Source organism: Aphelocoma coerulescens, unplaced genomic scaffold (genome assembly GCF_041296385.1).
Source record: "Aphelocoma coerulescens isolate FSJ_1873_10779 unplaced genomic scaffold, UR_Acoe_1.0 HiC_scaffold_150, whole genome shotgun sequence".
Classification (NCBI taxonomy): domain Eukaryota; kingdom Metazoa; phylum Chordata; class Aves; order Passeriformes; family Corvidae; genus Aphelocoma; species Aphelocoma coerulescens.
The window spans coordinates 227,657-248,415 of NW_027183500.1; the positions used below are offsets into that span (position 1 = coordinate 227,657).

Below are 20,759 nucleotides of genomic sequence, written 5' to 3' on the forward strand. Positions count from 1 at the left end.
TCAGGGAACTCCAAAATCCCCCAAAAGCCTCAACCCCCCCCAAAATCCCCCCAAAACCGCCCCAAAAATCCTCTCAGGGAACCCCAAAATCCCTCCCAAAAATCCCCAAACTCCCCCCAAAATCCTCTCAGGGAACTCCAAAATCCCCAAAAGCCTCAAAATGCCCCAAAAACCCCCAAAATTCCCCCCAAAAATCCTCTCAGGGAACTCCAAAATCCCCAAAAGCCTCAAAATGCCCCAAAAACCCCCAAAATTCCCCCCAAAAATCCTCTCAGGGAACCCCAAAATCCCCCAAAATCCCTCCCAAAAATCCCCAAACTCCCCCAAAAATCCTCTCAGGGAACCCCAAAATCCCCCAAATCCCCCCAAAATTCCCTCCCCAAACCCCAAAAACCCCAAATTCCCTCCCAAAACCCCAAAATCCCCCCAAACTGCAAAAAATCCCCTCAAAACCGTAAAATTCCCCCCAAAATCCCCCCAAATTCCCCACCCCAAACCTCCTGGGACCCCCCAAATTCCCCCCAGGGCCCCCCAGATCCCCTCGAGACCCCCCCAAAACCTGCCCTAAGACCCCAAAAACCCCTCTGGGACCCCCAAAATCCCTTCTGGGACCCCAAAATCCCCTCTGGGACCCCCCAAATCCTCCCCAGGACCCCTCTGAAGACCCCAAATTCCCCCCAGGGCCCCCCAAATTCCCCCCAGGACCCCCCAAATCCCCTCAAGACCCCCCTGGGACCCCAAAATCCCCCCCAAACTCCCCCTGGGAGCCCCCAAATCCCCACGAGACCCCCCCAAAACCTCCCCTAAGACCCCAAAATCCCCTCTGAGACCCCCAAAATCCCTTCTGGGACCCCAAAATCCCCTCTGGGACCCCCCAAATCCTCCCCAGGACCCCTCTGAAGACCCCAAATTCCCCCCAGGGCCCCCCAAATTCCCCCCAGGACCCCCCAAATCCCCTCAAGACCCCCCTGGAACCCCAAAATCCCCCCCAAACTCCCCCTGGGACACCCCAAATCCCCTCGAGACCCCCCCCAAAACCTCCCCTAAGACCCCAAAATCCCCTCTGGGACCCCAAAATCCCCCCTGGGACCCCCCAAATCCCCCCTGGGACCCCCCAAATCCTCCCCAGGACCCCTCTGAAGACCCCAAATTCCCTCCAGGGCCCCCCAAATCCCCTCGAGACCCCCCCATAGCCTCCCCTACGACCCCAAAATCTCCTCTGGGATCCCCCAAATCCCTTCTGGGACCCTCCCCCCTCCCCAAATTTTGGGGTCCCCCCCCCCCTCACCGATCATGACGTTCACGGCCTCGGGCTCCAGACCCCCCAAAAATTTCCTCTTGAGGCTGATCCCCCCGAAATCCACCAGGACCCTGCGCAGCACCGCGAAGCCCCCGTCCCGCACCAGCTCCTGGGGGGGTCGGGGCAGCTCAGGACCCCCAAAATCCAACTCGGCACCCCCAAAAACCCCCCCGGGACCCCCCAAATCCAACTCGGCACCCCCAAAAACTCCCCAAAAAACCCCAAAAAACCGCCAAACCCCCAAAACCACCCCAAAACTCTGGTCCTGCACCAGCTCCTGGGGGGGTCGGGGCAGCTCAGAACCCCCAAAATCCAACTCAGGACCCCCAAAAACCCTCCCGGGACCCCCCAACATCCAACTCGGCACCCCCAAAAACCCCCCACAAAACCCCAAACCCTTAAAAGACACCCCCAAAACCACCCCAAAATCCCCCCAAATCCAACTCTGAACGCCCAAAATCCCCCCCAAATCCCCTTCAGGACCCCCCAAATTCCCTCCAAGACCCCCAAATCCCCTCCAGGACCCCCCAAAACCCCCCCAAATCCCCTCCAGGACCCTAAAATCCCCATCAAAACCCCTAAATCCCCCCCTAAATCCCCTTCAGGACCCCCAAATCCCCTCCAGGACCCCCCCAAAACCCCCCCAAATCCCCTCCAGGACCCTAAAATCCCCATCAAAACCCCTAAATCCCCCCCCAAATCCCCTTCAGGACCCCCCAAATCCCCTCCAGGACCCCTAAATCCCCCCCAGACCCCTAAATCCCCCCTAGACCCCCTCCAGGATCCCCCAAATCCCCCCCAAATCCCCTCCAAGACCCCTAAATCCCCCCCCAAATCCCCTCCAGGACCCCAAAATCGCCCCCCAAATCCCCTTCAGGACCCCCCAAATCCCCTCCAGGACCCCAAAATCCCCTCCAGGACCCCTCCAGGACCCCCCAAATGCCCTTCAGAACCCCCCAAATCCCCCCCAAATCCCCTCCAGGACCCCCCAAATCCCCTTCAGGACCCCAAAATCCCCTCCAAAACCCCTAAATCCCCCCCCCAAATCCCCTCCAGGACCCCGCAATTTCTACCCCGTGCCCCCAGCCCCCCTTTTAATCCCACGTAACCCCCCCAAATCCCCCTGCAACCCACCCCGGACCCCCCAAATCACCCTCCAGGACCCCCCAAATCCCCCTCTGAGCCCCCAACCCCCCTTTTAACCCCACATAACCCCCCCAAATCCCCCTGTAACCCACCCAGGACCCCCCAAATCCCCCCCTTGAGCCCCCAACCCCCCTTTTAACCCCACATAACCCCCCCAAATCCCCCTGTAACCCACCCAGGACCCCCCAAATCCCCTCCAGGACCCCCCAAATCCCCTCCCCGAGCCCCCAGCCCCCCTTTTAACCCCACATAACCCCCCCAAATCCCCCTGTAACCCACCCAGGACCCCCCAAATCCCCCCCTTGAGCCCCCAACCCCCCTTTTAACCCCACATAACCCCCCCAAATCCCCCCTGTAACCCACCCAGGACCCCCCAAATCCCCTCCAGGCCCCCAAAATCCCCTCCAGGACCCCTCCAGGACCCCCCAAATGCCCTTCAGAACCCCCCAAATCCCCCCCAAATCCCCTCCAGGACCCCCCAAATCCCCTTCAGGACCCCAAAATCCCCTCCAAAACCCCTAAATCCCCCCCCAAATCCCCTCCAGGACCCCGCAATTTCTACCCCGTGCCCCCAGCCCCCCTTTTAATCCCACGTAACCCCCCCAAATCCCCCTGCAACCCACCCCGGACCCCCCAAATCACCCTCCAGGACCCCCCAAATCCCCCTCTGAGCCCCCAACCCCCCTTTTAACCCCACATAACCCCCCCAAATCCCCCTGTAACCCACCCAGGACCCCCCAAATCCCCCCCTTGAGCCCCCAACCCCCCTTTTAACCCCACATAACCCCCCCAAATCCCCCTGTAACCCACCCAGGACCCCCCAAATCCCCTCCAGGACCCCCCAAATCCCCTCCCCGAGCCCCCAGCCCCCCTTTTAACCCCACATAACCCCCCCAAATCCCCCTGTAACCCACCCAGGACCCCCCAAATCCCCCCCTTGAGCCCCCAACCCCCCTTTTAACCCCACATAACCCCCCCAAATCCCCCCTGTAACCCACCCAGGACCCCCCAAATCCCCTCCAGGACCCCCCAAATCCCCTCCCCGAGCCCCCAGCCCCCCTTTTAACCCCACATAACCCCCCCAAATCCCCCTGTAACCCACCCAGGACCCCCCAAATCCCCCCCTTGAGCCCCCAACCCCCCTTTTAACCCCACATAACCCCCCCAAATCCCCCCTGTAACCCACCCAGGACCCCCCAAATCCCCTCCAGGACCCCCCAAATCCCCTCCCCGAGCCCCCAGCCCCCCTTTTAACCCCACATAACCCCCCCAAATTCCCCCGTAACCCATCCAGGACCCCCCAAATCCCCTCCTGAGCCCCCAGCCCCCCTTTTAACCCCCCCAAATCCCCCCGTAACCCACCCAGGACCCCCCAAATCCCCTCCCCGAGCCCCTCCCGAAGCCCCCAGACTCACGTCCCCGCCCAGGAGGCGCCCGTGGCGCTGGCAGAAGACCCTCTTGTCCCTGAGGAAGGCGGCCTGGCAGCGCCGGGCGCACATGAAGTGATAATTGGCAGCGCAGGCGGCCAAGCAGCAGCCGACGGTGGCCCCGGGGCGGCCGCAGTGCTCGCAGCGCTACGGGAGGGGGACACCAGCGTGAGACCCCCCCCGTGGGGAACCCCCAAAAGTCTCGGGGAATCCCCCAAAATCGCGCTGCCCCCACGTAGACGAGTGTCGGGTAGACCTGATGTCCCTCATAGCCATACCTATGGGTAGACCTGGTGTCTTCCTAAAAGAAGTCTATGGGTAGACCTGATGTCCCTCATAGCATTTGCTATAGGTAGACCTGGTGTTTCCCTAATGTCAGTCTATGGGTAGACCTCATGTCCCTCATAGCACTCGCTATAGGTAGACCTGGTGTCTCCACAGTAGAAGCCTATGGGTAGACCTGATGCCCCTCATAGCATTTGCTGTAAGTAGACCTGGTTTCTCCCTAATAGAAGTCTGTGGGTAGACCTGATGTCCCCCATATCATTTGCTAAAGGTAGACCTGGTGTCCTTCATAGCTACGGGTAGACCTGGTGTCTCCCTAATAGAAGTCTATGGGTAGACCTGATGTCCCTCATAGCACTCGCTATAGGTAGACCTGGTTTCTCCCTAATAGAAGTCTATGGGTAGACCTGGTGTCTCCCTAATAGAAGTCTATTGGTAGACCTGATGTCCCTTATAGCATATGCTATAGGTAGACCTGGTGTCTCCCTAATGGAAGTCTATGGGTAGGCCTGATGTCCCTCATTGCCATAGCTACGGGTAGACCTGGGCTCTCCCTAATAGCCGTCTATGGGTAGACCTGATGTCCCTCATAGCATTTGCTATAGGTAGACCTGGTGTCTCCCTAACAGAAGCCTATCGGTAGACCTGATGTCCCCAATCGCTATGGGTAGACGAAGTCTACGGATAGACCTGATGTCCCTTATTGCCATATCTACGGGTAGACCTGGTGTCTCCCTAATAGACGTCTATGGGTAGACCTGGTGTCTCCCTAATAGAAGTCTATGGGTAGACCTCATGTCCCTCACAGCACTCGCTATAGGTAGACTTGGTGTCTCCCTAATAGAAGTCTATGGATAGACCTGATGCCCCCGTAGTGCCCAGTGGGTAGACCTGATGCCCCCTCACAGCCCCATCAACAGGTAGACCTGCTGTCTTCCCAATAGAAGTCTATGTGTAGACCTAGCGTGTATTATTCATCTTATGGGTAGACCTGGTGTCCGCCCAATACAAACACATGGGTAGACCTGGTGTCCGAAGAGCAGCCTATGGGTAGACCTGGTGTCGCTCACACCGGGGACCTCTTTCTCCCACACGCGTCTCCCAAAATATTTGGGACCCCTCCCCCCCCAACACCCCTGGGTGACACCCCCAGATCCCTGAGACCGCTCCCAACCACCAGGGACCACCCCCCAAAACCCCCTGGCAGTCCCCAACCCCCCTCAGGAATTCCCCCAAAAAACCCCATGATGCCCCTGAATTCCCCCCCCAAAATCCCTTCCAAAAAAAAAAAAACCCCAAATCCTCCCCCCCAAATGCCCCCAAACCGACTCGCCCTTAACCCAAATCCCCCCCCGAGACCCCTCCCCACCATCTGCCGGCCCCTGGCCACGGCGGCGTGGACGTTCCTGAGGGTCCCGTCCCCCTCCTCGAAGACCTCGGCCGACCACAGGGCGCAGTTCACGTGGGTCCACTCGTTCTGCCCCATGTACAGGAGCCGCCCCTCGTCCTGCGGGACCCCTCCCCAAATCAGTGACGCCTCCCCCGGGGACACCCCACCCCCAAAAAAAGACCCCCCCCCCCAAAAAAAACCCCGAAATTCCAGCCCCAAAGGAACCCCTAAAATGAGTCGGGAACGATCCAAAAGCGGCTTTTCCACCCCAAAATTCCATCCTGGGATAACCCCACACTCAGCTGAGCTCACCTGAGCCCCAAATAACCCCCCAAAACCCCACCCTAAACTCCCCAAAAACTCCTCACCTGAGCCCCAAACTCACCTGAGCCCCAAACCCCCCCAAAAAAACCCTCACCTGTGCCCCAAACTCACCTGGGCCCCAAATCCCCCCCAAAACCCCCCCAAAAACTCCTCACATGAGCCCCCCCAAATTTCACCTGTGCCCCAAACTCACCTGAGCCCCAAATCCCCACAAAACTCCCCAAATCCCCCCCAAAAACTCCTCACCTGAGCCCCACCCTCACCTGTGCTCCCTCAAACCTCACCTGTCTGGGCCCACCTGAGCCCCAAAACCTCCCCAAACACCTCAAATCCCCCCCAAAAAGGCCTCACCTGTGCCCCAAACTCACCTGAGCCCCAAAACCCCCCCAAACCCCTCACCTGAGCCCCAAAACCCCTCAAAACAGCCCCAAAACCCCCTCACCAGAGCCCCAAATGCCCCCAAATTCCCCCCAAAACCCCCTCACCTGAGCCCCAGACCCCGCCCCAAACCCCTCACCTGAGCCCCGCCCCCACTCACCTGAGCCCCAAAACCCCTCAAAACAGCCCCAAAACCCCCAAAATGGTCCCCAAACCCCACACCTGAGCCCCGCCCCTGCTCACCTGAGCCCCAAACCCCTCACCTGAGCCCCCCAAATTTCACCTGCCCACGCTCACCTGAGCCCCAAAACCCCTCAAAACAGCCCCAAAACCCCCTCACCTGAGCCCCAAAACCCCCCCAAAACCCCCTCACCTGAGCCCCAAATCCCCCAAAACGCCTCCCAAATCCCTCACCTGAGCCCTAAAACCCCCCAAAACCCAACCCCGGCCCCGTCCCTGCTCACCTGAGCCCCAACCCCCCCAAAACCCCTCACCTGAGCCCCGCCCCCACTCACCTGAGCCCCAAAACCCTCGCTTGAGCCCCAAAATCCCCAAAATGCCTCCCCAATCCCACACCTGAGCCCCAAAACCCCCCCAAAACCCCTCACCTGAGCCCCGCCCCCACTCACCTGAGCCCCAAAACCCCGCAAAACAGCCCCAAAACCCCCTCACCTGAGCCCCAAATCCCCCAAAATGTCCCCAAAACCCCTCACCTGAGCCCCAATCCCTGCCCCCAGCCCCGCCCAAGCCCTGCCCCCCCTCACCTGAACCCCAAATCCCCCAAAACCCCTCACCCGCGCCACGCCCTGCTCACCTGAGCCCCAAACCCCGCCCTGGCCCCACCCCTGCTCACCTGAGCCCCAAAACCCCGCAAAACCCCCCCAAAACCCCCTCACCTGAGCCCCAAAACCCCCCCAAACCCCACCCCGACCCCGCCCCTGCTCACCTGAGCCCCAACCCCCCCAAAACCCCTCAAAGCAGCTCCCAATCCCCTCACCTGAGCCCCAAATCCCCCAAAATGTCCCCAAAACCCCTCACCTGAGCCCCAAACCCCGCCCCCAGCCCCTCCCCCACACCTGAGCCCCAAATCCCCCAAAATGTCCCCCAAACCCCACACCTGAGCCCCAAATCCCACCCCAAACCCCATCCCGGCCCCGCCCCTGCTCACCTGAGCCCCAAAACCCCCAAAATGGCCCCCAAACCCCTCACCTAAGCCCCAAAACCCCCCCAAAACCCCTCACCTGAGCCCTGCCCCCACTCACCTGAGCCCCAAACCCCGCCCCAAACCCCACACCTGAGCCCCGCCCCTGCTCACCTGAGCCCCAAAACCCCCAAATTCCCCCCAAAACCCCTCACCTGAGCCCCGCCCCCACTCACCTGAGCCCCAAAACCTCTCAAAACAGCCCCAAAACCCCCAAAATGTCCCCCAAACCCCACACCTGAGCCCCGCCCCTGCTCACCTGAGCCCCAAAACCCCCAAAATGGTCCCCAAACCCCACACCTGAGCCCCAAATCCCCCAAAATCCCCCCCAAAACCCCGCCCCCGGCCCCGCCCCCTCACCTGGGCAGGTGCGTCCCCGCAGCGCAGGCACAGCGTGCACTGCCGCTCGTCCGCCCCTCCCCCTCCCGCCGCCTTCGGCACCGCCGGCTCCGCCCCCTCCTCACCTGGAAGGGAAAAGGGGCGGGGTCAGCCCGCGGGGCCACGCCCACCTGGGCAGGTGAGGGGGGAAGGGGGCGGGGCTTCGCTCAAAGGGGGCGTGGCCCAGACAGGTGAGCTCCGGGTGGGCGTGGCCTCCTCAGGTGAGCTCAGGTGGGCGTGGCTGAGCCTCAAAGGGGGCGTGGCCACCTCAGGTGAGCTCAGGTGGGCGTGGCTCAGCCCCAAAGGGGGCGTGGCCTCCTCAGGTGAGCTCAGGTGGGCGTGGCTGAGCCTCAAAGGGGGCGTGGCCACCTCAGGTGAGCTCAGGTGGGCGTGGCTCAGCCCCAAAGGGGGCGTGGCCTCCCCAGCAGAGCTCAGGTGGGCGGGGCTTAGCCTCAAAGGGGGCGTGGCCTCCCCAGGTGTGCCCGGGGTGGGCGTGGCTTAGCTTTAAAGTGGGCGTGGCCTGCACAGGTGAGCCCAGGTGGGCGTGGCTCAGCCCCAAAGGGGGCGGGGCCACCTCAGGTGAGCTCAGGTGGGTGTGGCTGAGCCTCAAAGTGGGCGTGGCCACCTCAGGTGAGCTCAGGTGGGCGTGGCTCAGCCCCAAAAGGGGCGTGGCCTGCTCAGGTGAGCTCAGGTGGGCGTGGCTGAGCCTCAAAGGGGGCGGGGCCTCCCCAGGTGTGCCCGGGGTGGGCGTGGCTTAGCTTTAAAGTGGGCGTGGCCCAGACAGGTGAGCCCAGGTGGGCGGGGCTCAGCCCCAAAGGGGGCGTGGCCACCTCAGGTGAGCTCAGGGTGGGCGTGGCTCAGCCCCAAAGTGGGCGTGGCCCAGACAGGTGAGCTCAGGTGGGCGTGGCTTAGCCTCGAAGGGGGCGTGGCCTCCCCAGCTGAGCTCAGGTGGGTGGGGCTCAGCCCCAAAGTGGGCGTGGCCTCCTCAGGTGAGCTCAGGTGGGCGGGGCTGAGCCTCAAAGTGGGCGTGGCCTCCTCAGGTGTGCCCGGGGTGGGCGTGGCTCAGCCCCAAAGGGGGCGTGGCCTCATCAGGTGTGCCCGAGGTGGGCGTGGCTCAGCCCCAAAGGGGGCGTGGCCTCATCAGGTGTGCCCGAGGTGGGCGTGGCTCAGCCCCAAAGGGGGCGTGGCCACCTCAGGTGAGCTCAGGGTGGGCGTGGCTCAGCCTCAAAGTGGGCGTGGCCACCTCAGGTGAGCTCAGGTGGGCGTGGCTCAGCCTCAAAGTGGGCGTGGCCTCCTCAGGTGTGCCCGGGGTGGGCGTGGCTCAGCCCCAAAGGGGGCGTGGCCTCCCCAGGTGTGCCCGGGGTGGGCGTGGCTCAGCCCCAAAGGGGGCGTGGCCACCTCTGGTGAGCTCAGGTGGGCGTGGCTTAGCCTCAAAGGGGGCGTGGCCTCCCCAGGTGAGCTCAGGTGGGTGTGGCTGAGCCTCAAAGTGGGCGTGGCCCGCACAGGTGAGCTCAGGTGGGCGTGGCTCAGCCCCAAAGGGGGCGTGGCCTCCTCAGGTGTGGCTGGGGTGGGCGTGGCTCAGCCCAAAAGTAGGCGTGGCCCAGACAGGTGAGCCAAGGTGGGCGGGGCTCAGCCCCAAAGGGGGCGTGGCCTCTTTAGGTGAGCTCAGGAGGGCGTGGCTGAGCCTCATAAGTGGGCGTGGCCTCCTCAGGTGTGCCCGGGGTGGGCGTGGCTCAGCCCCAAAGGGGGCGTGGCCACCTCAGGTGAGCTCAGGTGGGCGAGGCTTAGCCTCAAAGTGGGCGTGGCCTCCTCAGGTGTGCCCGGGGTGGGCGTGGCTCAGCCCCAAAGGGGGCGTGGCCTCCCCAGGTGTGCCCGGGGTGGGCGTGGCTCAGCCCCAAAGGGGGCGTGGCCTCATCAGGTGTGCCCGGGGTGGGCGTGGCTCAGCCCCAAAGGGGGCGTGGCCTCATCAGGTGTGCCCGGGGTGGGCGTGGCTCAGCCCCAAAGGGGGCGTGGCCTCCCCAGGTGAGCTCAGGGTGGGCGGGGTCATCCCCAAAGGGGGCGTGGCCGCCTCAGGTGAGCTCAGGTGGGCGTGGCTCAGCCCCAAAGGGGGCGTGGCCTCCCCAGGTGAGCTCAATGTGGGCGGGGCTCAGCCCCAAAGTGGGCGTGGCCTCCCCAGGTGTGCCCGGGGTGGGCGGGGCTCACCTGCGGGGGGCGGGGCCGGCTCCTGGCGCCACCTGGCGTAGGTGTGGTCACTGGAGGGCGGCAGCACAGCCAGGGGCAGCGCCCCGCTGGGGGAGGGGCCAGGTCAGCACCCCCAAAACCCACCCGGGACCCCCCAAAATTCACCTGGGACACCTAAAATCTACCTGGGAACCCCCAAAACCCACCCGGGACCCCCCAAAATTCACCTGGGAACCCCCAAAATCCACCTGGGAACCCCAAAATTCACCTGGGAACCCAAAATCCCACCTGGGAACCCCCAAAATCCCACCTGGGACCCCCCAAAATTCACCCGGGAACCCCCAAAATTCACCTGGGACACCAAAAATCCCACCTGGGAACCCCCAAAATTCACCTGGGACACCCTAAAATTCACCTGGGAGCCCAAAATTCCACCTGGGACCCCCAAAATTCACCTGGGACACCTAAAATCTACCTGGCAACCCCAAAATTCACCTGGGAACCCCCAAATTCACCCGGGAACCCCCAAAATTCACCCGGGAACCCCCAAAATTCACCCGGGACCCCCAAAATTCACCTGGGACACCCCCAAATCCCACCTGGGAACTCCCAAATCCCACCCAGGACCCCCAAATCCCACCTGGGAACCCCCAAAACCTACCCGGGAACCCCCAAAATTCACCTGGGACCCCCCAAATCCCACCCGGAAACCCCCAAAATTCACCTGGGAACCCAAAATCCCACCTGGGAACCCCCAAAATTCACCTGGGACCCCCAAAAATCCACCTGGGAACCCCCAAATCCCACCTGGGAACCCCCAAAATTCACCTGGGACCCCCAAAAATCCACCTGGGAACCCCCAAAACCCACCCGGGAACCCCCAAAATTCGCCTGGGACACCTAAAATCTACCTGGGAATCCCCAAAATCCCATCTGGGAACCCCCAAAATTCACCTGGGACCCCCCAAATCCCACGTGGGAACCCAAAATCCCACCTGGGAACCCCCAAAATTCACCTGGGACCCCCCAAAATCGACCTGGGGATCCAAAATCCCACCTGGGAAACCCCCAAAATTTACCTGGGAACCCCCAAAATTCAGCTCGGACCCCCAAAATTCACCTGGGAACCCCCAAATCCCACCCGGGAACCCCCAAATTCCACCTGGGAACCCCCAAATTCACCCAGGAACCCCAAAATGTACCTGGGAACCCCCAAAATTCACCTGGGACACCCCAAATTCCACCCGGGAACCCCCAAAATTCACCTGGGAACCCCAAATCCCACCTGGGAACCCCCAAATCCCACCCAGGAACCCCCAAAACCCACCCGGGGACCCCCAAATTCACCTGGGGACCCAAAATCCCATCTGGGAGCCCCCAAATCCCACCCGGGACCCCCCAAAATTCACCTGGGACCCCCCAAATCCCACCCGGGAACCCCCAAACCCCACCCAGGACCCCCCCAAAATCCCCCTCCCAGCCCCTCCCCCCCCCCCTTCACTCACTTGGGGGTCGGGGGGGTCCCGGGGGGGCTCCAAATTTTGGGGTCCCGGATGTCGAACCAGGGGAAGGCTCCGCCCATCAGCTGGGGGGGGGGAGGGGCGGCCGTGGGTGCTGGGCTGCCCCTCCCCCCACCCCCAATTTTGGGACCCCTCCCCCCGTTTTTTTTGCTCTGCCCCCATCCCTAAAAACCCCTCCCCCACCCCCATTTTGGCCCCTCCCCCCCCCCCCATTTTTGGGACCCCTCTCCCCATTCTTTGCCCTTCCCCCACCCCTAATTTTGGGCCCCTCCCCCACCCCTAATTTTGGGCCCCTCCCTCCCCATTTTTGGGCCCCTCCCCCCCAAATTTTTGGGACCCCTCCCCCATTTTTGGGTCTCTCCCTGTCCCCCCCAATTTTGGGACCCCCCCCCCCCACTCCTGCGACCCCTCCCACCCATTTTTGGGCCCCTCCCCCCATTTTTTACCCCTCCCCCCCATTTTTGGGACCCCTCTCCCCATTCTTTACCCCTCCCCCACCCCCATTTCTGGGCCCCTCCCCCCCATTTTTGGGCCCCTCCCCCCCCCAATTTTTGGGACCCCTCCCCCCCCCGTTTTGGGGCCCTTCCCCCCCATTTTTGGGCCCCTCCCCCCCATTTTTGGGCCACTCCCCCTCCCCCCCATTTTTGGGACCCCCCCCCCCCCCACTCCTGCGACCCCTCCCACCCATTTTTGGGCCCCTCCCCCACCCCCATTTTTTACCCTTCCCTCCCCATTTTTGGGACCCCTCCCCCCACTTTTTACCCCTCCTCTGCCCCCATTTTTGGGACCCCTCCCCCCCTTTTCGGGACCCTCCCCCCCAATTTTGGGACCCACCCCCCACTCCTGGAACCCCCCCCTCTCATTTTTGGGACCCCTCCCCCCCATTTTTGGGCCCCTCCCCCTCCCCCCCAATTTTGGGACCCCCCCCCCCACCCTCATTTTTGGGATCCCTGCCCTCATTTTTGGGACCCCTCCCCCACCCCCAATTTTGGGACCCTCCCCCCCATTTTTGGGGCCCCTCCCCCACTCCTGGGACCCCTCTCACCCATTTTTGGGACCCCTCCCCCACCACCAATTTTGGGACCCTTCCCCCCCTTTTTGGGACCCCTCCCCCCCCATTTTTACCCCTTCCCCTCTCCCGTTTTTGAGCCCCTCCCCCACCCCCATTTTTGGGACCCCTCCCCCCATTTTTTACTCCTCCCCCACCCTCATTTTTTACCCTTCCCTTCCCATTTTGGGCTCCCTCCCCCCATTTTTGGGACCCCTCCCCCCTCATTTTTTACCCCTCCCCCACCCCCAGTTTTGGGACCCCTCCCCCCCATTTTTGGGGTCCTTCCCCCCCAATTTTGGGCCCCCTCCCCCCCCCCCCAATTTTCGATGCCCCTCCCCCACCTGCACGAAGAGGTCCCGGGCGCCGTCGGGGGAGGGGTCGGCCCCGCCCCTCCCCCCCCTGAGCAGGACCCCGGCCACGTCCCTGGCAAAGCCCTGCTGGGGGAGGGGCACCGTGGGACCCCCCACCCCAAATTCGGGACCCCCACCCCAAATTCGGGACCCCCAACCCCAAATTCGGGACCCCCCCAACCCCAAATTCGGGACCCCAACCCCAAATTCAGGACCCCCCCAACCCCAAATTCGGGACCCCCCCAGCCCCAAATTCGGGACCCCAACCCCAAATTCGGGACCCCCCCAGCCCCAAATTCGGGACTCCCACCCCAAATTTGGGCCCCCCCCAACCCCAAATTTTGGGACCCCCGCCCCTCCCCCACTCAAATTTGGAACCCTCAACCCCAATTTTGGACCCCCCCCTAAACCCCAAATTTGGGACCCCCCACCCCAAAATTCGGGAGCCTCGCCCATCCCCCACCCAAATTTTGGATTTTCTTCCCCCAAATTTCAGGATTTGCCTCCAAATTTTGGGATTTTTCCGCCTCCCCAAATTTCCACGTTTTCTCCCAAACTTTGGATTTTTTTCCCCCAAATTTCCAGGATTTTCTCCCCCAAAATCTTTGGAATTTTTTGCCTCAAATTTTGGAATTTCTTCCCCCCAAATTTCCAGATTTTCCCCCGCCAATTGCCAAATTTTTCCCCCCAAATTCAAGGATTCCCAGAATTCCCGCCGTTCCTGCCCTTGCCCCCCTTTTCCCGCCATTCCCGGAATTCCCGCCATTCCCAGAATTCCCGCCATTCCTGTTTCCTGCCGTTTCCCAAAATTCTCCCCATTTCCCAAAATTCCCGCCATTTCCTCCCCTTTTCCCGCCGTTTCCCCGAATTCCCGCCATTCCCCCCTTTCCCGCCAATTCCCGTTTTTCCCGCCATTTCCCAGAATTCCCGCCATTTCCCCTTTTCCCGCCGTTCCTGGAATTCCCGCCATTCCCCCCATTTTTCCCGCCACTCCCCCCCATTTCCCGCCATTTCCCGCCCTTTTCCCCCCTTTTCCCGCCCATTTTCCCTCCCTTTTCCCGCCCTTTTCCCGCCATTCCCGCCCTTTCCCATTTTCCCACCCTTTTCCCGCCCATTTCCCGCCCATTTTCCCACCCATTTTCCCGCCTTTTCCCGCCCTTTTTCCCCCCATTTCCCGCCCATTTCTCCCCATTTTCCCGCCCATTTCCCCCCATTTTTCCTGCCCTTTTCCGCCCATTTCCCCCCATTTTTCCCGCCCTTTTCCCGCCCATTTCACGCCATTCTCCCGCCATTTTTCCCCCCTTTTCCCGCCCATTTTCCCACCATTTTCCCGCCCTTTTCCCGCCATTCCCACCCTTTCCCATTTTCCCACCCTTTTCCCGCCCATTTCCCGCCCATTTTCCCACCCATTTTCCCGCCTTTTCCCGCCCTTTTCCCCCCATTTCCCGCCCATTTCCCCCCCTTTTCCCACCCTTTTCCCGCCCGTTTCCCGCCATTTTCCCGCCCATTTTCTCCACCCTTTCCAACTTTTCCCACCCATTTTCCCCCCCTTTTCCCGCCCTTTTCCCGCCCTTTTCCCGCCCATTTTTCCCCCCATTTTCCCACCCATTTTCCCGCCCATTTTCCCATTTCCCGCCCATTTTCCCCCATTTTTCCCGCCCTTTTCTCACCCATTTCCCCCCCTTTTCCCGCCCATTTCCCGCCCCATTTCCCGCCCTTTTCCCGCCCGTTTCCCACCCTTTCCCCCCCATTTCCCGCCCATTTTCCTGCCATTTTCCCACCCTTTTCCCGCCCTTTTCCCCCCATTTCCCCCCCATTTCCCTCTCATTTCCTGCCCATTTCCCCCCATTTCCCACCCTTTTCCCGCCCTTTTCCCACCCTTTTCCTGCCCATTTCCCCCCATTTCCCGCCCTTTTCCCCCCATTTCCCGCCCATTTCTCCCCATTTTCCCGCCCATTTCCCCCCCTTTTCCCACCCTTTTCCCGCCTGTTTCCCGCCATTTTCCCGCCCATTTTCTCCACCCTTTCCAACTTTTCCCACCCATTTCCCCCCCTTTTCCCGCCCTTTTCCCCCTCTTTTCCCGCCCTTTTCCCGCCCATTTTCCCCCATTTTCCCGCCCATTTTCCCGCCTATTTTCCCATTTCCCGCCCATTTTTCCCGCCCTTTTCCCGCCCATTTCCCCCCCTTTTCTCGCCCTTTTCCCCCTCTTTTCCTGCCCTTTCCCGCTGATTTCCCGCTGATTTCCCGCCCTTTTCCCGCCCATTTTCCCACCCTTTTCCCCTCCCCATTTCCTGCCCATTTTCCCGCCAACTTTCCCACCCTTTTCCCACCCTTTTCCCGCCCTTTCCCACTTTTCCCGCCCATTTCCCCCCCCTTTTCCCACCCATTTTCCCGCCCTTTTCCCGCCCATTCCCCCCCATTTCCCGCCCTTTTCCCGCCCATTTCCCGCCCATTTCCTGCCCATTTTCCCGCCCATTTTCCTGCCCTTTTCCCGCCCATTTTTCCCCCCCCATTTCCTGCCCTTTTCCCACCATTTTTCCCGCCCATTTCCCCCCTTCCCGCCCTTTTCCCGCCCTTTTCCCCCCATTTTCCCACCCATTTTCCCGCCCATTTTCCCGCCTATTTTCCCATTTCCCGCCCATTTCCCCCCCTTTTCCCGCCCTTTTCCCCCTCTTTTCCTGCCCTTTCCCGCTGATTTCCCGCTGATTTCCTGCTGATTTCCTGCCCATTTTCCCCCCATTTCCCCGCCCTTTTCCCGCCCTTTTTCCCCCCCTTTTCCCGCCCATTTTCCCCCCATTTTCCCGCCATTTCCCCCCCCATTTGCCACCATTTTCCCGCCCATTTTCCCGCCCTTTTCCCGCCCTCTCCCATTTTTCCCGCCCATTTTCCCCCCATTTCCCACCCTTTTCTCCCTCATTTCCCCCCCATTTCCCTCTCATTTCCTGCCCATTTCCCCCCCATTTCCCGCCCCCCTTTTCCCCCCCATTTCCCGCCCTTTTCCCCCCATTTCCCCCCCCTTTTCCCCCCATTTCCCCCCCCCCTTTTCCCCCCTTTTTCCCCCATTCCCCCCCCATTTCCCGCCCTTTTCCCGCCCTTTTCCCGCCCATTTCCCGCCCTTTTCCCGCCCATTTCCCGCCCTTTTCCCGCCATTCCCAGCCCTCCCTCTCACCAGGCCTCCGTAGCCGCCCCCCTCCAGCAGGGCCCCGACGGCGCCGAGGTCGCAGGGCCCGGGGTGGGCCTGGGGACCCCCGGGGGGGCACTGGGGAGGGGGCAAAGGCCAAAGGTCAAAGGTCAAAGGTCAAAGGGTCAAAGGTCAAAGCCACCCCACCCCCACATTTGGGGAGGGGGGCTCAGGTGTAACCCCAGCTGTGGCCACGCCCACCCCAGGTGTGACCCCTCCCCTCCAGGTGTGGCCACGCCCACCCCAGCTGTAACCACGCCCACCCCCAGGTGCGGCCACGCCCCCCTCAGGTGAGACCCCTCCCCCCTCAAATGTGACCACACCCCCTCCACCATTGACCCCTCCCCCCAGCCGTAGCCCCGCCCCCTCAGGTGTAACCCCGCCCCCTCCCCGGCCCCGCCCCCTCACCTGGCACCGCCCCCTCTCTCCCCGGCCCCGACCCTCCCCCTCCCCCTGGCCCCTCCCCCTCACCCGGCCCCACCCCCTCCAGGTGTGACCACACCCCTCAGGTGTAACCCCGCCCCCTCCCCCGGCCCCACCCCCTCTCCAGGCCCCCTCCCCTCCCCCGGCCCCGCCCCCTCCCATGGCCCTGCCCCTCCCCCAGTCCCACCCCCTCCCCAGGCCCTGCCCCCTCCCCTGTAACCCCACCCCCTCCCCTGGCCCCCCCAGGCCCTGCCCCCTCCCCCACTTCCTCCCCAGGCCCCGCCCCCTCCCCAGGCCCCGCCCCCTTCCCTGCCCCCCACCCCCCCGGACCCCGCCCCTTCCCCTGTAACCCCGCCCCTCCCCCTCCCCTGGCCCCGCCCCCTCCCCCGGCCCCGCCCCCTCCCCTGGCCCCGCCCCTTCCCCTGTAACCCTGCCCCCAACCCCCTCCCCTTCCCCCTCCCCCTCCCCTCCCCCGGCCCCTCCCCCTCCCCTTCCCCCGGCCCCTCCCCGTCCCCTCCCCTGGCCCCTCCCCCTCCCCTCCCCCCTCCCCCTCCCCTTCCCCCAGCCCCTCCCCCGGCCCCTCCCCCGACCCCTCTCCCTCCCCTTCCCCCAGCCCCTCCCCGTCCCCTCCCCTGGCCCCTCCCCCTCCCCCTCCCCCAGCCCCTCCCCGTCCCCTCCCCCAGCCCCTCCCCCTCCCCCTCCCCCGGCCCCTCCCCGGCCCCTCCCCCGGCCCCTCCCCCTCCCCTTCCCCCAGCCCCTCCCCTCCCCTTCCCCCAGCCCCTCCCCCTCCCTGGCCCCTCCCCCTCCCCTCCCCCCGGCCCCTCCCCCTCCCCTTCCCCCGGCCCCTCCCCTGGCCCCTCCCCCTCCCCTTCCCCTCCCCTTCCCCCAGCCCCTCCCCTTCCCCCAGCCCCTCCCCTTCCCCCAGCCCCTCCCCCTCCCCTCCCCCCGGCCCCTCCCCCTCCCCTCCCCCGGCCCCTCCCCGGCCCCTCCCCCGGCCCCTCCCCCTCCCCTTCCCCCAGCCCCTCCCCGTCCCCTCCCCCGGCCCCTCCCCCTCCCCTTCCCCCAGCCCCTCCCCCTCCCCCTCCCCCGGCCCCTCCCCGTCCCCTCCCCTGGCCCCTCCCCCTCCCCTTCCCCCAGCCCCTCCCCCTCCCCTCCCCCGGCCCCTCCCCCAGCCCCTCCCCCTCCCCTTCCCCCAGCCCCTCCCCGTCCCCTCCCCCAGCCCCTCCCCGTCCCCTCCCCCGGGCTCCTCCCCCTCCCCCAGCCCCTCCCCCTCCCCGGCCCCTCCCCCTCCCCCTCCCCTTCCCCGGCCCCTCCCCGTCCCCTCCCCCAGCCCCTCCCCCTCCCCTCCCCTAGCCCCTCCCCCTCCCCTTCCCCCAGCCCCTCCCCGGCCCCTCCCCCGGCCCCTCCCCCTCCCCTTCCCCCAGCCCCTCCCCGTCCCCTCCCCCGGCCCCTCCCCCTCCCCATCCCCGGCCCCTCCCCCTCCCCCTCCCCCTCCCCTCCCCCTCCCCCTCCCCGGCCCCTCCCCCTCACCTGGCCGCAGCTCCGCAGGGCGGGGCCGTGGGCGGAGCTCAGCAGCGCCCCCAGCACCTCCCGCAGCGCCCCCTGCAGGGCGGGGCCCGCAGCACCTGCACGGGGAGGGGGAGGGGTCAGACCCCACCTGGGGGGGTGGGGGGGGTCCTGGGAGGGTTTGGGGGGGGTCCTTGGGGGATTTTTGGGGGGTCCTGGGGGGGATTTTGGGGGGTCTTGAGGGGATTTGGGGAGGTCCTTGGGGGATTTTTGGGGAGTCCTGGGGAATTTTGGGGGGTTCTTGGGGGGGTTTGGGGGGTCCTTGGGAATTTTGGGGGGTCCTTGGGGGGGCTTGGGGGGTCCTGAGGGGAGTTTGGGGGGGTCCTGAGGGGATTTTGGGGGCTCCTGGGGGAATTTGGGGGGTCCTGAGAGGATTTTGGGGGGTCCTGAGGGGATTTTGGGGGGGTCCTGGGGGGATTTTGGGGGGTCCTGAGGGGGGTTTTGGGGGTCCCAGAGGAGTTTGGGGGGGTTCTGAGGGGATTTTGGGGCTCCCAGACCCCACTTGGGGTGATTGTGGGGGGCCCTGAGGGGATTTGGGGGGATCCTGGAGGAGTTTGGGGGGGGTCCTAGGGGGATTTGGGGGGTCCCAGAGGGGGTTTGGGGGGTCCTGGAGGGATTTTGGGGGGTCCTGAGGGGATTGGGGGGGGTCCGGGGTGGGATTTTGGGGGGTCCTGAGAGAATTTTGGGGGTCCCAGACGCCACTTGAGGTGATTTTGGGGGATCCTGAGGGGATTTTGGGGGGTCCTGGGTGGGATTTTGGGAGGCCAGAGAGGATTTTGGGGGTCCCCAAGTCCACTTGGGGCAATTTTGGGGGGGTCCTGGGGGATTTTGGGGGGTCCTGGGTGGGTTTGGGGGGTCCTGGTGGGATTTTGGGGGGTCGTGAGGGGATTTTGGGGGGTCCTGGGAAATTTTGGGGGGTCACTGGGGGCATTTGGACGGCGCTGAGGGTATTCTGGGGGGTCCTGGGGAATTTTGGGGGGTCATTGGAGGGTTTGGAGGGTCCTGAGGGGATTTTGGGGGGTCCTGAGGGGATTTTGGGGCTCCTGGGGGGGATTTTGGGGGGTCTTGAGGGGATTTGGGGAGGTCCTTGGGGGATTTTGGGGAGTCCTGGGGAATTTTGGGGGGTCCTTGGGGGGGTTTAGGGGGTCCTGAGGGAATTTTGGGGGGTCCTGAGGGGGTTTGGGGGGGTCCTGGGGAATTTTGGGGGGTTCCTTGGGGGGGTTTGGAGGGTCTTGAGAGGATTTTGGGGGGTCCTTGGGAATTTTGGGGAGTCCTGGGGAATTTTGGGGGGTCCTTGGGGGGGTTTGGGGGTCCTGGGGGGATTTGGGGGGGTCCTGAGTGGATTTTAGGGGGTTCTGAGGAGATTTTGGGGGGGTCCTGGGGAATTTTGGGGGATCCTGAGTGGATTCTGGGGGGTTCCTGGGGGGATTTTGCTGCTCCCAGACCCCTCCCCCCCCCCCCCCCGAGAAGATTTTGGGGGGGCTCCAGGGGGGGATTTTGGGGGGGGGTCCCAAATTCCCCCAAACTCTCGGGGTGCCCCTCCCCCCCCCTCCCCTCACCTGGGGGGCGGCGGCCGCAGCGGCAGCGGGGGAGGGGCTGCGGCCCCTCCCCCCCCTCGTCCTCCTGCTGCCCCTCCCCCCCCTGCCCCTCCCCCTTCGGCCGGGGGGGGCTGGGGGGGTCCGGCCCCTCCCCCACCCCGCACTGGGGGCAGCAGCTCCCTGGGAAAAGGGGGGAGGGGGAGGGGAGGGGTCAGCACCCCCGGAAACGCCAAAAACAACCCCAAATTTAACCCAAAATGCACAAATTTAACCCCAAATCCCCAAATTTAACCCAAAATCCCCAAGTTTAACCAAAAAATCCCCCGAATTTAACCCCAAATCCCCCAAATTTAACCCCAAATCCCCAAATTTAACCCAAAAATCCCCCGAATTTAACCCAAAATACCCAAATTTAACCCAAAATCCCAAAATTTAACCAAAAATACCCAAATTTAACCCAAAATAGCCAAATTTAACCAAAGAATCCCCCGAATTTAACCCAAAATCCCAAAATTTAACCAAAAATACCCAAATATACCCAAAATCCCAAAATTTAACCAAAGAATCCCCCGAATTTAACCCAAAATACAAAAAAATTTATCCAAAATACCCAAATTATCCCAAAATCCCAAAATTTAACAAAAAAACCCCCCAAATTTCACCAAAATACCGAAAATTTAACAAAACACCCGAAATTTACCCCAAAATCCCAAAATTTAACCCAAAATCCCCAAATTTAACCGAAAATCCCCAAATTTAACCAAAAAAAACCCCAAATTTAACCAAAAATACCGAAAATTTAACAAAAAACCCGAAATTTACCCCAAAATGCTCAAGTTTAACCAAAAATCCTCAAATTTAACCAAAACCCCACAAATTAAACCTAATCTCCTCCAATTTAACCCAAATCCCCCCAAAATTCCCCAAAATCCACCCAAATCTCCCAAATTTCCCCAAAATCCCCCCAAATTCCCCCCAAAATCCCCCCAAAAATCCCCCCCAAAATCCACCCAAATTCCCCCAAAATCCCCCCAAATTCCCCCAGAATCCCAATTCCCCCCACACCTCCCAAATTTCCCCAAAATCCACCCAAATCCACCCAAATCTCCCAAATTTCCCC

General features: G+C 62.8%; 1 protein-coding gene across 1 annotated transcript in view; it reads right to left on the bottom strand.

Moving 5' to 3' along the window:
* LOC138100880 (histone-lysine N-methyltransferase 2B-like) overlaps window positions 1–20,759 on the bottom strand; it is a 68,245-nt gene that overhangs the window by 36,759 nt on the left and 10,727 nt on the right. Inside the window, exons 5-13 of the mRNA XM_068998709.1 lie at window positions 18,066–18,160; window positions 16,101–16,190; window positions 12,923–13,015; window positions 11,516–11,595; window positions 10,032–10,117; window positions 7,812–7,915; window positions 5,528–5,665; window positions 3,862–4,020; window positions 1,289–1,409 (exon numbers count right to left, since the gene is read on the bottom strand). Coding sequence (XP_068854810.1) covers window positions 1,289–1,409; window positions 3,862–4,020; window positions 5,528–5,665; window positions 7,812–7,915; window positions 10,032–10,117; window positions 11,516–11,595; window positions 12,923–13,015; window positions 16,101–16,190; window positions 18,066–18,160 — 966 coding nt within the window. The remainder of the gene's footprint in view (window positions 1–1,288; window positions 1,410–3,861; window positions 4,021–5,527; window positions 5,666–7,811; window positions 7,916–10,031; window positions 10,118–11,515; window positions 11,596–12,922; window positions 13,016–16,100; window positions 16,191–18,065; window positions 18,161–20,759) is intronic.